Source organism: Papaver somniferum, chromosome 6 (assembly GCF_003573695.1).
Source record: "Papaver somniferum cultivar HN1 chromosome 6, ASM357369v1, whole genome shotgun sequence".
Classification (NCBI taxonomy): domain Eukaryota; kingdom Viridiplantae; phylum Streptophyta; class Magnoliopsida; order Ranunculales; family Papaveraceae; genus Papaver; species Papaver somniferum.
The window spans coordinates 17,683,330-17,701,521 of NC_039363.1; the positions used below are offsets into that span (position 1 = coordinate 17,683,330).

At 38.0% G+C, this 18,192-nt stretch overlaps 1 protein-coding gene and 1 non-coding gene across 2 annotated transcripts; one reads left to right on the forward strand and one right to left on the reverse strand.

The window, feature by feature from the left end:
- The first annotated feature begins 629 nt into the window (after positions 1–629).
- Positions 630–8,553, forward strand: LOC113290571 (abscisic acid receptor PYL12-like). The gene is made up of 2 exons (XM_026540163.1): positions 630–1,235; positions 8,290–8,553. Exons 1-2 carry the CDS (start codon positions 630–632, stop codon positions 8,551–8,553), a joined length of 870 nt encoding a protein of 289 aa, XP_026395948.1.
- A 5,579-nt stretch (positions 8,554–14,132) lies between these two features.
- TRNAL-AAG lies at positions 14,133–14,213 on the reverse strand. Its single transcript has one exon. It is a non-coding gene; the product is annotated as a tRNA-Leu (tRNA).
- Positions 14,214–18,192: the final 3,979 nt, after the last annotated feature.

Consider the following 18,192-nt stretch of genomic DNA (forward strand, 5'->3'; position numbering starts at 1 on the left):
TCTCAAACATCAAAGCATCACATTGAAAGCCAAGAAGATTTACATATTGACTCTTGAGAAGCAACAGAAGATCAATTGATGAATAAAATTACACCTAATTAGAGTTAATTGTAAAGAATGGGATATTTTCCTATACATTATTTTCATTGCACCCATTGCTAACATATAGATACACTAAATTGCCCGTGTAAAGGGGTTGAAACAGCATCAATTTACAAAACTCGAAATAAAATAAAATTCTATCGTTTTTATTTGGGGAGTGAAAAGCAATAAAATTACGATAAGTTCTGAAAATAAATTTGGATAAAAGCTGATTGTCGACGCAACCATAAGTGTTCAGAGGTGGTTGTGACTTCCACATTTTGCGATGGATAAATCACTTTGAAGAAAGATTGATTTGCCAGGCCCAGGTTATTATCTCAAGACTGACTCTCCGGAAGCAAAATACTAAAAATCTAATTTTGGACACTAAACGACAGCGTTCAAAAGTACATGTAAGTAGTTAAAGATCTCCTTAGGTCAGACTTATCTTCATCAGGTCCTTATTAACTCAGTCTCTATATAAACCGACCATCCCTAGTTATCAACATCACAACACTTCCACTTGAAAACTGAAAAACCCTATGCAAATGTTTTACTCACAATATCCTTCAAACTCTAGAGAGCAACTTGATCATCATACAAGTCGCAACACAGTAGAAATGTTTAGTCGACGTTACCATAACCATGAATTTTCATCATCAACCCAGTGTAGTTCCTGCCTAAGTCAAATCATTGATGCACCATTAGGCTTAGTTTGGTCATTAATTAGTCGTTTTGATCAACCACAAAATTGGAAAAGATTTGTAAGAAGTTGCAGAATCGTTAAAGGTGATGGACGCCGTCCTGGCAGTGTACGTGAAGTACGTCTTGTTTCAGGATTACCAGCTACATCAAGTACTGAACGGTTAGATTCAATTGATCATGAAAACCATGTCATGTGTGTTAGTATCCTTGGTGGTGATCATAGGCTTAATAATTATAAGTCTATCATTACTCTTCACGAAATCAATAATAACAATGATCTACATGATAGCAGTGACGATGATGATGTTTTTGGGAATAAATCAACTGTTGTGCTTCAATCTTATGTGGTTAATATACCAGATGGAAATAGCGCAGAAGACACAAGAACATTTGTTAACACAATAATTAAGTGTAATCTTAAATCTCTTGGTAGTATTAGTGAGAAAATGGCATGCTCCTCCTCCTCCTCCTCCTCCTCCTCCTCCTCCTCCTCTTCCTCTAATGAGGGTTCCTCTTGGTATTATTAGTCTCTTAGTTTTTGCTTAATTTCTTCTCTTGGATTTCCTTAATTTTCTTAGTTAATAGTGTTAATGTAAATATATGTTTGATAAATTAATGAGAAGTTTTAATTGTCAAGAAGAGGCAAGTGATGGCTTATATACTGCTTAAGCAAATAAATTAAAGAGAAACAAAGGTGTATCAGTTTTTTATTTTTCTCCTCAAATTTGTGTTAAAACCTGAAGAAGTAAATTAAAGTTGTTCGTTAATTTAGAGAGAAAACACTGAAGGGAGCTTAAATCCAGATTCATAGACTGGGGCCGCTTATGGCTTCTTTAAAGGGCTCACATCTCCGGGTCTGGTGGTGAGACGGTGCTGAGAGATGATTTGTACGTTAGACGCTGAAGGTAGAGAACTGACACCGGATATTACATCCCTATAGATAGATAGCAGTGGAAGCACATTACAGAAGAAGACAAGTAGAATCGTAAATATTGAGTTTGAACTTCTGAAGTACAAGTAATGCTTTGTCGATCTCTGATCATCGAAGAAAGAGAAAGAAGTAACCCTGCGTCATGTTGGTTGTTGTTTAGTTGAATATTCTTTGAATCCTCCTTAACTTTCAACTTTCAAGACTGAGTTCAGGAACTTTAATGGCTTTCCCTTCTTTGTCTTTATATTCTTCATTTTACATGTATATTTCAAGCTAAGTTGTGCTATTGGAGAAGTAGCACGTGAACTCACGAGGCGGTGGACATTGAATGTCATGCATTTCCATCTGATGATTCTGGCATCTACTGCCACCACTACTGAACAAATGCTACCTGACAATATGCAGGGAGTTGCTACACAAGTTTTTAACGTCTGCGAGATACGATCATACGGATCACCTTGTAAATGACCCTGAGTGGGAACGATACTCTAGAACTACAATGGAATATACGATCAACCAAATTTGGAAAAAGAGTCCTAAGAAATGTCCCGAGCCAATATCCATCAATGAATTGGGATCCTAATATTTAGAAAAACTAGCCAAAATGTCCCAATTTGGGAGGCATGGTTGTAGAAATGCCCCGAATTTTCAAAAAAAGTTAAAATGTGCCAATCCGTTAACTTTTCCACCCAAGATAGTTCAATGGTCAAGTTCGCACACATTTGACTTCACACATGTGAGAAAAAGAAAATAATAACCCTTAAGGATTAAGGGTTTTAGGGTTCATAATTTAGGGTTCAGAGATTAAGGTTAAGGTCTAAGGGTTAAGGGTTTGGGTTCAGGGTTTAGAGTTAAGGTTCAGGGGTGGTGGTGGTGGAGGCGGCAATGGTGGTGGAGGCGGTGGTGGTTGTGGCGGAGGTGTCGGTGGTGGTGGTTGTGACGGTAGCAGTGGTGGTTGTGACGATGACAATGGTGGTGGTTTTCGGTGGTGGTGGTTGTTGACGATGGTGGCATTGGTAGCGGTGGTGGTTGTTGTGACGGCGACAGTGTTAGTGATCGGCGGAGGTGGTGGTGGTGAAGATATGACACGTGTCGCAATATTAAAGGTGGTCATTTTCTAAGAAGAAAATGGTGAATTTGATAAACATCAGGACTAAAAATGACTTATATTCACGTATGAGACTTCACATTGTGCAAAATTGACCACTTAACTAGGTTGGATGGAAAAATTAACGGATTGGAACATTTTAATTTTTTTTCTCAAACCTCGGGGCATTTTCACACAACACCCCCAAATTGGGGCATTTCAACTCTTAGCCCTATTTATCAGAGGCTCAAAAGGAGCAAAAATTTCCAGGAACATTTTCTTTCTGAACAGAAGAACCGTTTTCAAGTAGTATTTGGTTGATTAATATACGATTGATTGGTCTAACATTATCGACGAACAAGATGTTATTATTTGATAATAGGAGTGATCTGAGTTTGAAACTCTCCAATAACAATTTTTTTACGGTTAAAAAAAAATAATGACTACTCTCATGATCAGTAAAATCGGTTTACAGAAAGGGAAAAGCCTCGCGAAACATGAGCACAATACAGCAAGAACCGGCCAAAAAGGGAGGCAAAAGCCAACCGAAGAAACCCAAACAAAACATCCCAACACATCCAACAAACGACCTGACTAAATGTATTGTGCTTAAGTTAGAATTAGTTTTGTTGATTTTGTAAGTACAAGGATCAAACAGAACAAAAATATCAGAACTTCCAAAGGATTTCGCTTCTTGTCGTCTTTTATCTTCAGATGGATATATTTTGCTATTGGAGAAATACCACGTGAACTCATGAGGTGGTGGACATTTAATTAAAACCATGCAAGCAAAACAAAACATCAGCAAGCAAGCAAGAGATCGATCCGAATCTGCTTTGTTAACTGATACACGTCTGCGATAACAGTTTAACGTTTGCGAGTGGAGATAACCATCGTATTGACCACCGCCTGTGGGGCTTGTCAATGAACTATCACATCCATATATTTATTTTCCGTGAAATTACTCAAAGTTTGAATAGCGGATCATAGCAAAACCACGCAATATATCTCTCTTTATTAAAACCAGCAAGTGGTGGTTGAGTAATTATAGGTTCCGTTCTTAAAAGTGATCAAAGTCCTTATTCAATCCGCTCAAGTTTTAGTTCCTTCCGGTTAACACCGTCAATAATTACTTCACCAGCTTGAGGAGCATAAAATCTCTCTACTATATAACAGAAATGATTGGTTGACCACGAGATAATACCTGAACAGCACTGGAAGCACATTACAGGAGAAGACAGATTTCATTATGGATTACTCGATCATCATCGACTATTAACGTGTTTAGTAGTTTTCAGTTATGACATGCCAAGATGGCAGTGGAAGCACATTACAGAAGAAGACAAGCAGAGTCGTAGTTATAAATTGTATTGAGCTTTTTGTGTCTCGCCCAAAAATAAGTGCGTCATGTTGTTTGTGGTTTAGTTGAATCCTTTTGATTTAACCTTCAGGACTTTTGGTTCCTGGATTTTCCCGTCTTCTTGTCTTTATCATCTTCTTTTCTGGATATAGTTTTTGCTAATTGGGGAAGTAGCACGTGAACTCACGAGGTGGACATCATTGAAAACCATGCATGTCAAATCTACCCTGTCCATCTGATTCATTCTGGCATATATGTACATGTACTGCCACTACTGTTAACTGATGAATCAAGAGTCGCAACCAACTTTTGTGAGAATGCCATCGTAGGGACCACCTCTGTAGGCTGTAGCCTGCCAAAACTGCTGCCATGGGGATAGGTCCAAATTCACTACAGGCATGATCGACGAGACCACAAGCTGTATGTACTTCAAGTAGCATTCATCATGTAACTACAAAACTCAACCTTACCGAAAAAAAAAGTATCGGAAAAATGGTAAACTAACTACAGTATAACCGATAGAATCAATCTGGAATCTAACCATTGGTGTGCTTCCGGTTTGGGCTAACCAGACATGGGTCGCAAACCAGTAAAGTAAGAGTAGGAATTTATTATCCGAACTATATTTGCTAGTATTTGTTTACAAAGGAACCATAACATAAAGTTTTGATTTTTATTTTTATACCATCATACATAAAGTTTTGACTCAAGATTTCAGTTTTTGTATCTTTTAGCAGCAACATATTTTTCAAATACAACATTGAGAAACTATTGATGGAAAAGTTTCGTAACAATGACCAATAAAATGCTGCTTAAACAAAAAAAACATAACAGAAATGTCGAAACAGTTGAATTGCACGGGCAACAGATGTTTCATTGCAACCAAAAACAATCTATAATCAATTCTGGTAAATACTTGATTAATTTTCTAATTAACAGATTCTACCTGTCACAAACCTGCATACATTAGTCTATATAACAGTCCAATGGGATTAAAAAATTCATTTTTAATATTCCCAAAATGAGATTTAATTTCAATTTCTCCTCCGGCAGTGGTAAGAAGAAGAGTCCTCGTCGTCCTGAAACTCCTGCTGCAATACCTCCTCCCCGTGGTGATAACATCGAGCGTGGCCGTACCGGTGAAGATAACACCAACAATGACTCACAGGCATTTCTTTATCAAAATGAAGATGAAGGACCTCCTCAATCCACCTGGCATAACTGGAGGATTTGGTCGTCTGGGTTACATTTTCGGCACTAAATCTTTTGTGTAAAACTTGGTGTTAGGAGTGTATGAACAACATATTTTAGCTTTCCCCGACATCTTGCTTATTCCATATGCTTGGCTTTGATTTTCCTTGCTTCCCTTCTTGTTATCCATACTTGTTTTGAATTTTAGTGATGGAAAGTCTGGACTCAAAGATGTTTATATATGCTATAATTTAAAAGAAATGACATGATAATCGTATGAAACTTGACATCACGAAAATTGTAAGTAAGACGTATAAGTTTTTTGTCCTTCCACATGACACCATAATCACGGGAATAGAACCTTGAAAAAACCATTGTTTTGTGATAGTAATAGTTATTGAATAACTTGAATTTGCACTAGAATTATCTAAACTCCGTAGAGTCAAAGTGTGTTCAAGAACTTCGTACTAGAATTACACTCTGTTAAGTGTTAAGTGATTTTAATCAAATTCTAGTAAGCACTACAATTTTCTCAAACACAATTGTTTTGATAGTTTAATCAAATTCTAGTAAGCACTACCATTTTCTCAAACACAATTGTCTGATAGAAAATAGGTATTGGATAACTAGATAGCCTGGTAGACACATTTTAAAAGTGTGTTCAAAAACTTGAAATAGAGTTGTTGACAATCTATCAAGTCTAGCCATAAATACAATTTTTAACTACATTTTTGCTGAGCGCAGTGTACAAACATTCGCACCAATCTCCCATTTGTGTGTGTGTCGGTTTCCATGGTGTGCCATTTTAGAGGCTGTCTAGAGTCGTTCTTTCAGTTTTCTCTCAAAACTTTTGTCCGAGAAATGAGTTATCCTAAATCAAACTAAACGAGAAGTCGCTTCTCTATGTACTAGCTAAATCATAAATTAAGTTTAGAACGAACAAAAAGATGATAAGTAAAGAAAGTCCAAACAGTTGAAGCGGCTCAACACAAAACAAATTTAAACGCTTGATGCTAAAGTGCTGCGGAAAATTGTAACGGACTAAGATTTCATTATGGATTACTCGATCATCATCGACTATTAACGTGTTTAATACTATAGTTTAGAGTTATTTATGACATGATGCCTAGATAGCAGTTGAAGCACATTACAGAAGAAGACAACCAGAATCGTAGATATAAATTGTATTGAGCTTTGTGTCTCGCCAAAAAAGAGAAAGGAAGAAGAAGTGCGTCGTGTTGTTTAGTTGAATATTCTTTGAATCCTTTTGATTTCAACTTTCAAGACTGTGTTCCTGGAGGCTGGATCATTGTCTTTATTATCTTCTTTTCTGCATATAGCTTTTGCTAATTGGAGAAGTAGCACGTGAACTCACCAGGTAGACATCATTGAAAACTATGCATGTCAATCTGATTCATTCTGGCGTACTGCCGCTAGTGTTAACTGATGCCTAACTGATGAAGCAAGAGTTGCAAGTTGCAACCAACTTTTTGACGTTTGTGAGGCGCCATCGTACGGACCACCCCTGTAGCCTGTCAAAACTGTTGGGGAATTCACTACAGGCTCTGGTTGTTCGTTTTTTTAATGATTTTTGTTTAGGCAGTTTATTTATACCATACGTAAAGTTTTGATTTAAGATTTCAGTTTTTGTATCTTCTAGGAGCAACATATTTTTTAAATACAACTTTGAGAAACTATTGATTGAAAAGATGAAAGAAAACAATGACCAATAACATCCACTCAACATAACGGAAATGTCGCAGCAGTTCAGTAGCAGAAAATCCTACAACTACACCCTTTTAATAATTTATATAATAAACTAAGAAATCATCGTGAAGAACATTTAAAAGAACTTTATTGAGTTTAGAAATCAGTACAAAGAAATAAAATAAAACCCTTAACTTGGGAAGCAAACAACTTTCTCTCTCTTAAAGTTCTAACTCTATTCTCAAAAAGATCTCTCCCTCAACACAGTGGTAGTTGGTCCTATATATAGGAGTTTGACATAGTGGAGGACAGCTAATAAAGCCCCTATTTTCGGGTTTGTCGTGCGATATTCTCGCACGCTTACATTTGGATCTTCTCGCCTATGCTCTTGGAACTTCGCACTGACTTCACACTTTACTCGTGACCTTATGACGTCATCATCCTCGTCATCCGGAATACAATACATGCGAGTACGTTCGCCCCCTTATAATAGTATCCCTTCGCATGATACCTATGGGTGCGATATTAAACCCCTACATTTTGCCTCTTCTCTTAGCGATCTTTACTATGGAAAGAGCGATGAGAGAAACTGCTCTTATAATCCTCTTCGCACCTTTAATGCGATTTTCCGCACCTTATCAACTTTTCATACTCTTTTTGGCTGAAAGGTTTCCGGGTTTTTAGCATAACCGTTCACACGTTCTCATTTTTTCACTTTTTACCGACACGTCTCCTCTTCCACCTGGTACAGCCTGTCATCTTCTTTCCTATTTAATCTTTTCAAGAGAGATAGATTTTTCTTCCTTTAGTCTTTTCTTCTTCAGAAAATCCTTTCGAATTTTTGTCTCATCTGAATATTTATCTTCTCCTTTTCTGTTAGTGTTTACACTCCATGGATTCTTCCCCAAGGTTTATTTTATATCCTCTATTATGCTCTTTATTGTTGTTTGTAACCGGTCACCACCATTGTTATTCTTCTGCTACTGTTCTTCTTGTATCACCATTATTGTTCTGCTGCTGTTATTGATATTTCCCACACTGGTATTGTTGCAGCAAAACTTCCTCCTCTGGAGCTCGTTTCACCATTCCAAACCCTAATTCCTCTTCGAGATCAAAATATGACAAGTATCTCAAGAGGAAGCATTCGCATGACAAGGTATTAAGAAACACCTTACTCCTGAAAACAATATTGTTGCCTCTGTTTCTTATATGTGTTGTTATTCGCAGGATGACGCGAGAGAGAAAGAGAAGAAGTCCAGAAGAAGTAAACAAACTCCTATTATCGATACTCGCATGGCTCTTCCGAGTTTCAAAAAGAAACCCAGCTCCGTACAACAGGGGTCCTCCGGGGGGACTGTCCCTGTTACTCAAGAGAATGTGACGGCTCCTGATCAAGTGAACATTACCACCTCTTCACCATCTATTACTTCTTCTTGGGCAGAGACTTTCGCATGTTCGTTACCTCCTGCTCCTTCTAATAATTTCATTTAGAACCCCTGTAAGGACTTTATCCTTTTAGCCTCTCTGAATCTCTCTTGTTTTTCAGAAATGACCTCTACCTCCCAGAAATTGGGCCTTACTACTCAAGCGATCACCTTTTCTACTGAGGAAGTTATGCATCATTTCAAGGCATGCCCCTCTCTGTCTCTTCGAACATCCCCATATATATGGATTATTCTATCTCTTCTCCTTTGAGAGTTGCCTCAGTTGTTCCTTCCATGAGTACAGTATTAACTACCTCTCCTCTTCGCACAGCTGCTTCATCTCAGGCGAATATTACTACTCCTGAGGCAGGTGCCTCTGGTGTCATTGATTCGGGCACGAGACCTCTCCTCGACATTATTCAGCTCGCGCGTTCAGCTTCCAATGATCCTTCTCAACTACGCCTGTGCGAATATCTCGTCAAGCTATTGAGCGATTCTCTTCCAGACAAGTCAACTAGGAACGAGATCTTCACTCAACTGGACCCATCAGTCAATGCTGCCTTTGATTGCTTGGAATCTCGGCGCCGCCTTATTCAAGCCGAAGGTTTTTCAGAATCTAGTGCTACCACTCAAGAGCTTGCTAGCTGGAATGCCAAGTTGAAAGCTGATGTTCATGTTGGAGAGGTCTTAGCCGAGAAACTTCGCAACAAGAATCAAGAGCTTAGAGGTATGCCCTTTTACTTCTCAATGCTTTGTGATTGTGCCCTCTTTCGTTCCTCCTTTGAGTTTTGTTATATGTGTCTCTTCGCATGTATTTTTCCTTCTTTGTCTTTGCTCGAACAAATATAAAGATTTAAACCAAAGGCGAGCCATGGAAAGATTTGAGTATCAGCATTCTGCTGAGGACGCTTGTGCAGAGAACAGAAAATTGCAACATCAATTAAATCAATTGATTAATAACCAATCGTACTTTCTCGATCAAATAGATAATTTAAGAAATGAGAAACATGGTCTTAGTACCCAAAATGACTTCCTAAACTCCCAAGTATCCAATCTTTCTAGGTTGTTGTATAGTGCTGACTTAAGGAATCAAACTCTATCAGAGGAAAATCGCACCCTACGGAGGAAAAACAAACCTTCTTGAGAGAAAAGGAGAATTTTACTCAGCAACATCTTGCTCTTCGGAGAACCTGTACTAAGCAAGAGGATTCCCTTCGTGTTCTACGGAACCAATATGACAGAGATGTGAAGAAATTTTCCTCGGAGAATGAGAAGATTGTCAATAGAAAAGTAAAGATGACTGTAGAAAGTAATAAGCTTCGCGAACAACACACTCGATTGATAAGTTCGCATGACATTTCAAAGAAGAAAATTCGCTCCCGTCTTGAAGGCATGATAGGTGATGATTTTGATAAACATTTGGAGAGTATGAAAAATAGTAGTCTCGCTTTGTCTCGATATTTCCTTTCTCAGATGGAAGGTAGTCACATCAAGCTGAATGCCTCACTTAATCTCTTAGCTTCCCTTGAATATTGCAGGCCTCGTGCCATGTCATTATTTCTGAATTGGTTTTGGTCCTCTTTGTGCTTGCAGTTTCTGATAAGTCCAACCAACTCATGATTCAGAAATTAAGGTCTGACTTGGCCAAAGCTCACAAGGATCTTCGGAATCTCTCCTCCACACTTTATGCCTCGCGTAATAGGGCGGAACGAAGATGCATATACCTTGAGCATATGATGAGGGTTTACGTTAAGAATGCTCAAAATAATGTCGCGCGCGAAGCTCATCTTAAGTCTAAAGCTTCCGCGGATGAAATATGCATTGCCAACTCGCTTCCTCTAGAAGAAGTGAAACCTCTTGATATCTCTGACAATGAGGTCATTCCCGAACATGATAGTGATTATGATTACGATAGCTGTGACGAAGAAATCTTTCTTCCCGGAGAGCAACCCAAGGATGATGAAGCTGGCAAAGATCTTCCTGATGCATCAAATTCTTAAGCGATTCCCTTTATTGAAGTTCAAGCTACTCCTCACGTTGAAGCTCCGGCAAAAATCTTTGTTCCAAGTACCACTCCCGCTACTGAGGATGACACTGAAGTTGTTGGCTCGCATTATGAAGTTCCCCAGAACGATCCTTAATTTCTTTTTGTCTTTGTGTTTGTTTGGAATTCTTTCTATCCGTTTTTTGCTGCACATTAAAAAAAACAAATTTGTTTCTATGAAAAGTTATTTTCTAGATATGCGAATAATACTTTCTTTTTGTACTTCCCATACTTGCTTCTATTATTAGCATGCTAGATAATAATTTTTTCATGAAACATTTGTTAAAAGAGAAAAGTTCATTTAAGAAAGGTAAGTTATTTGTGATTACAGAACATAACTTACGCGAGTATAAAACAAGGTTTATAAAAAAAAAAAAAAAAACAGTGTGTATATTAGGTCATGCAATGTGTTAGCCGTGTGAATATAGTTCACTTACGAAGAAAATTTTTTTATGCGAATATGAATCTTTAAGAGGTAAAACCACGTGTACATTTACTTAGGTCTCATGGTGTTTGTTAGTGAGGTATTGTTGAGCCTCCCTAAGTAGAGGTCTTAATCAGCCTCTCCTGGTAATAAGACTTATTTTTTCCTCAGGATATTATATTGGCCATGAGATAGAGTCGCAAGACGTCTTTATGTTTTCGCGTATTGATCCATTTACCCTATCTTATCATCTTTCATATTATTTCCTCTGCAGGATATATGAATGTGCGTCAATACGACAAGCCTAATTACCCCCGTGAGTAAAAGCTTTGTGATATTAATGTCTTTGGCACAATCCATCTCCCTAGTGGAGGGTGTCGTCCTTATCTTCCCCCTGATTTCCCTTTCAAGGAAGCGTACCCCTACCGGGTTGGGGTGGACTCTTCCCATCCAGTGATGCACCAACCAGTTGTGTTTGTGGCCTCGTATCCCTCAGCTGATATGGATTATGGGTACAATACCGCACCCTAAGTGGGGTTTCTTGAGGACCGAGTGTATCATAGTCAGGATTTTCCAAGAGCGGCGAGGTACGCTCCAGACGCCCCCGACACCCTTGAATCAACCGTGTACCCCGGCGCCCTGATCGAGTTTCTACACTCCATGATAGAGAACCTTAGTCTTTCGACTAAGGAGTCTCTACCAGATAGGCTTTTATTTCGCCCATAATATCCATGTATCGGGTTCCAGGTATAGTATGGCTTTCGCCCGAGCCATGCATTACTAGGTTTTCCCTAATTATGACGCGTGTTAGGGCTTATTTATATTGCCTCTTGCACAAGTGCGAACTAGGGTGCACGCCACAATTGGATACCTATCCTCCCTAGTTAGAGGTTTTATATTGTATTGCCCCCTATTGGGGTCTTACTCGTGAGGTCTTATTGTTGCCTCTTTCTTCTGCTTGTGTATTTTTGTGGATCATTATTGAGAATATTTTCTTTCTTTTCATATCTTCGCGTGTACATTATGAATTTTCTTTTTCTTATCTCGCGTACATCAATCTATCGAATGTCCTATGGATAATACTTTTTAAGGTACATTCTGTTCCAAGGATGATCAAGTTTTCGTCCAACGTTCTTTCCATCCTTGTCCATTAACTCGTACACTCCAGTCCCCACAATTCGCTTGATTATATAGGGTTCATCCCACTTCTTCTCCAGTTTTCCATCTCCTCCTTTTTGATAAGATGGTATTTCTCTTAATACCAGGTCGCCTGGTTGAAATTCCCTTAGCTTGACACGTTTGTTGTATTTTCTCGCCAGTCTTTTGTGATAATTTTCCATCTGCTGCAAGGCAATTTCTCTATTTTCCTCCAAGTCATCTAATTTTTTCAGCATCAAGTTGGTATTTAGATTTTTCTCCCAAGCCTCTTTCTTCGTTGTTGGTATGTTGACTTCAGTTGGTAATACTGCTTCCACTCCATATGTTAAACAGAATGGTGACATTCATGTTGCTTCTCTTCGTGTTGTTCGATATGCCCATAAGACATTGTGGATCTGCTCGCACCATCCTTATTATGCCCTTCCAACTTCTTCTTCAGTGTATTCGCAAGAGTTTTATTTGTTGCATATGCCTGTCCATTACCCTGTGGGTATATTGGAGTTGATTTTCCAATCTGGATTTTGAAGGCATTTAACAACATTTCTATGTTCTCACCCTCGAACTGTTTTCCATTATCGGACACTAGTTGCACAGGGATTCCAAATCTGCAGATGATATTCTCAAATATGAAGGTGAGGATGTCCTTATCACGTATATGCTGAACTGCTTTCGCTTCTGACCATTTTTTGAAATAATCTGTTGCGACAATCAGATATCTTCTTTGGCCTGACCCTGGTATGAATGGTCCCACGATGTCTAAGCCCCATCTTGCGAACGGTCAAACACTGGTTGATGAACTTAAGTTCGCTCCCGATGCATGTATCATGTTCCCATGTCTTTGACATTCTTCACATCGCCTCGATACTTCTTTCACGTCCTCATGCATGTAAGGCCAATAATATCCTTGCATCCCTGTTTCTAGTGCCAAAATGTAGCAGAAAATCCTACTACTACACCCCTTTGATAATTTATACAATAAACTAAGAAATCATCGTGAAGAACACTTAGAAGAACTTTATTGAGTTTAGAAATCAATACAAAGAAATAGAGTAAAATCCTTAACTTGGGGAGCAAACAACTTTCTCTCTCTTAAAGTTCTAACTCTATTCTCAAAAAGATCTCTCTCTCAACACAGTGGTAGTTGGTCCTATATATAGGAGTTTGACATAGTGGAGGACAGCTAATAAAGCCCCTATTTTCGGGTTTGTCGTGCGATATTGTCGCACGCTTGCATTTGGATCTTCTCGCCCATGCTCTTGGAACTTCGCACTGAATTCACACTTTACTCGTGACCTTATGACGTCATCAGCCTCGTCATCCGGAATACACTACATGCGAGTACGTTCGTCCCCTTATAATAGTATCCCTTCGCATGATACCTATGGGTGCGATATTTAACCCTACAGTTCAAATTGCACAAGCAACAGATATTGCCTTGCAAAAGAAAACCAATTAAATACCTGATTTTCTAACTAACGGATTTTGGTAATTCCGAACCAACACATGTTAGTTTAGATACCAGTCCGATAAACACTTTCTAATATTTTGTGTAAAACTTGGTGTTAAGAACTTAAGAGTGTATCAACAACGTATTTTAGTTTTCCCCAACATCTTACTTATTCCATATCTTTGGCTTTGATTTCCGTTGCGCCCCCTCTTGCTATCCATACTTGTTTTGATTTTTAGTGACATGAATGATTTTCCTTGCGCCCGCTCTTGTTATTTATACTTGTTTTTTGATTAAATCTAGCTCAAAGATGTTTATATATGCTATAATTTGAAGAAATAACACGATAATAATATGAAACTTGACATCACAAAAATTGTAAGGCACATAAGTTTTTGTCCATTCCCATGACACCATAATCACAATCACGAGGATAGAACCCTGAAAAAACCATCGTGCTGGGGACATCACCATTTTCTCAAACATCAAAACAGAAATCAACTGTTGACTCACAAAAACTATTGTGCTTAGGGCATCACCATTTTCTCAAAAAATGGAAACAAAACAATCAACTGTTGACAGTGGGATTTGAACCCACGCCCTTTCGGGCCAGCGCCTTAAGCTGGCGCCTTAGACCAACTCAGCCATATCAACATCCTTGAAATTGCAACCAGGTAAAACATAAACAACCTTACTTAAGCTATATAAAGAGCTTTTCCCAGCAAGAAAATGGTGTAATCTGTACTCCGGAAACAATATGAAGATGTATAAGCTTTTGCCAAATTGCAGCAAAGCCGAATCCTAAAGCAGTTCATAACGAAACCTTACTTCCTTGCGAATACCTCTTTTGGTCTCGATTCTATGTCAGCGCACATGTACAAACAATGCTCCATGCTCAAAATTCATAAATTGACTTCCCAAACTGAAAACAAACTAACAACCTTCCAGCATTGTATTTTTTGCAAAAAAAAAAAAAAATGACAGATTGACTCATATACAAAGCAAGGGAAATTACAAGAAAAAACTACACCCAAAAATTAAAAGACTAGTAAAAAAATAATATAAAAAGTCATTGCACATCAAAGATTGTGATACTGTCACCTACAACTAATTTACAACAGATACGAGACATGTTAGTTTGTTAATTCTTCAATCATATATTGTTTCTAATTCGATGATTGTCTACATCGTGTAGAATATTTCAGGTATATATCGCCTGGTCACCCCGACCTTATGATGTATTTATCTTCACAACAAGAAGACGATTTGATGCAATCTAAGTTTAATCTATGTTAAATTCTTCAAGGAATCGAAGTATCAATTAATCCCTTGTTAAATTCTTATTAATGGTGGCAACTCTTGCTGTGACGTTGTTACCAGTACGCGAGTGACAAATGAGACATGAATATTATAAGCCAATTGGGAATTGGATCTTGCTCTTGGGCTTCTATTCAAAGGAATGGAAAAATCAATTGATATTGAAGTGCTTTACAATTTTAATATTTTTTCATTCGATTCCAACAGAATTGAAGTGTTTTATAATTTTAATTTGATCCTTAATTTATTTTTATTTTTGATCATAGAGAGGATTTTATTAAGATAAGAAGAATGTACAAAGTACTATAACGAGAAAGGAAAAAAAAAAAAAACTCAATTTATGGAACGTACATGTTAAGTTTAAGTGAATCATGTTACCATATCAGCAGCCCAAGTTAGCACAAGGGATTTGGAAGCGATGCACAACTCTTCATCTGTTTTGTAAGAGTAGTTTTCTTCAAAAACTCTACTATTTAGTTCCCTCCAAAGAACCCACACAACTGCAGCCGGAATGAGGTCGCAAACCACTTTACCATTCCTAGAAAGTTGATTGTTGAACCAAGTTCAGGCGAAATTAAACATTAAGTCCGAAAATACCCATGCCAGTTGTCATTTGGTGTTATAGAAGACCATATCTTGTGCGCCACTTTTAGTGTAGAAGAATGTGATCTTGATATTCAAGACAGTCACCACGTAAACTACATGAGATGTAAATGTTTATCCATTTGTGTTGCATTATGTCTTCCATGAACAACACACCATAACAAGAAGTTCACTTTAGGACGGATTCCCTAAGCCCATACAAGATTGTGAGGAAAGTTATCAACTCCAGCGTTACTGTTTATCATAGCATATAAGGATTTTACTGAGAATACACCTTGTTGATGTGAATTCCATATCCTAAGATCGGAAGAAGCGTCGAGAGTTGGAGGTGTAGAGCCAATGATATCTAGAAGAGAAGCAAAAAATTTTGCTTCAGCATCTGAGAGAATTCTTCCATGAACTATTTGCGTGATATATTGAGCTATGTTTGCATTCTTCAACCTATCAAGCTTGTATAGGTTATTGAAAGAGTCCATAAAGCACAATTCTCCCCTCCATCTATCATGCCAAAAAGATATTTCTGTCCCTAAAAATCTTGTATAGGTTATTGTAATCCTTGGTGGACTCAACAAGATCCTTTCTTTTTTGACCAAAGCAATGAAAGTCGAGTTGTGCTTCACATCAATGCTACCATATTCATAAAATTCTCGAACTGTACCCATTATGTCAGATTTCAAGAAATTCCAACACTTTGAAAAGAACATGAGAGGGTAGCTATCTAGTCCTAGGGCCTTATCTTGTCCCAGATCCTTAATAGCCTAAATGTTGGCATCAAGAATATCTGATTCAATTGTAATTTTGATCTATCATCCTCCAACTTTCCATCTATGTATAATTTCCGGATTCAGTTATGTCTTCTTCTTGTAGTTTCCTTGCTCATAAAGAAATGAGTACTATTTCAACTTACACCAAAGAACTGTGCTTGGACCAGCGTAGACCACCATGATGATATGTGGGAGACTCATATGCCCCCATTATGATATTTGTGTAAGAAGACATCATATATGTTTGTGTCACATGCATGTTGAAGAGTGACTGCCTCTATCGAAATACGGATGGGAATAATAGTGAATTAGGACGTTAGCAGTTCTAGTTTTGCATTAATTACTTTCTTATGCTGTAAGTCAATCTGGATCATGCGGTTTGGTAGTGACCACGTGTAGGAAGTAGATTTATCTTAAGACCTTCTCTAGGGTTTGAGTAGTATTTATTGCAACTTCCTGCTTGTACTGAACTCAAGAAAATGATTGAAGAAGAAACTCGGTCTAGTGCGGCTGTAATGTTAATTTCATGTCCATTATTCTATCATTATCTCTAGTACTAGTACTTCAATCATAAATGTAAGACCCAACAATTTTTTATGGTTTCTATGGAAGATGACAGCCCATCACCCTCCACAACATTGACTGAAGAAGTAGTTGAACAACAACCTCCAAGTAATGACTCTGAGATGGAAATTTCTCTCCATGCTCTCACTGGACATCATAATGGAGACACCATACGCATTCCATGGATGCTCAAGAAACAAGTTGTTACCATCTTGGTGGATACAGGAAGTACTCACGGTTTTGTTGATGCTAATCTAGCTAAAAGACTATGCTACATGGTTCAACCCACTTCTAACATGTCATTCATTGTAGCTAATGGAGAAAGAACTACAACTTCAGGGGTCTGTCAACAGCTAAAATGGCAAATGCAAGGCCACCAATTTGAGGAAGATTTACATATTCTACCATTGGGAGGTTGTGACATAGTTCTTGGGGCTGACTGGTTGAGAACCTTAGGGAATGTAATGTTCAACCTCTCTAAACTATCTATCTTCTTCAACCACTTGGGCTCTAACATCATATTACAGGGGATATCTACTAAACCTTCTTTTATGATGATGAGCAGTGCAGCAGTTCAGCAATTTCTCAAAAAACATACTCCTGCTCTAGTAGGTCAATTCTTTGCTATCTCAGCTGGAACACCCCATATCCCCATTCCACAACCAATCCAAGAGGTGTTAGCCCAATTTGAAGATGTCTTTGCAGAGCCTTCTCAATTACCTCCCCCAAGAGCTTTAGACCACCAGATCCCTCTTAAACCTGGTTCTCACCCTGTCAATCTAAGACCCTATAAATGTCCTCACATTCACAAGTCAGTGGTGGAATCTCTAGTACAAGAGATACTTATTCAAGATAGCCATAAACCTTTTGCTTCTCCAAATCTTCTAGTCAAGAAGAAAGATAACTCTTGGAGATTCTGTGTGGACTACAGAAAACTCAATGAGCTCACTATTAAAGATAAGTATCCAATTCCTGTCATAGATGAACTTCTTGATGAATTTAATAGCTCCATATTTTTTACAAAACTAGATTTAAGATCTGGATATCACCAAATTAGAGTTTTTGAAGCTGACATTTACAAAACTGCTTTTAGAACTCATCATGGTCATTTTGAGTTCAAAGTAATGCCTTTTGGGCTTATTAATGCACCAACTACTTTTCAATCTCTCATGAACTCAGTATTTTGGTCCATACTTAAGAAAGTTTCTCCTAGTCTTCTTTGATGACATTCTTATCTATAGCAGATCATTAGAAGAACATGTCAAGCACCTATCTATTGTTCTTGAGCTTCTCAGACAACACCACTTATTTTCTAAGTACTCTAAATGTTTCTTTACTCAACCTTCATTGAGCTATTTGAGACACATAATTTCAGCTGAAGGGGT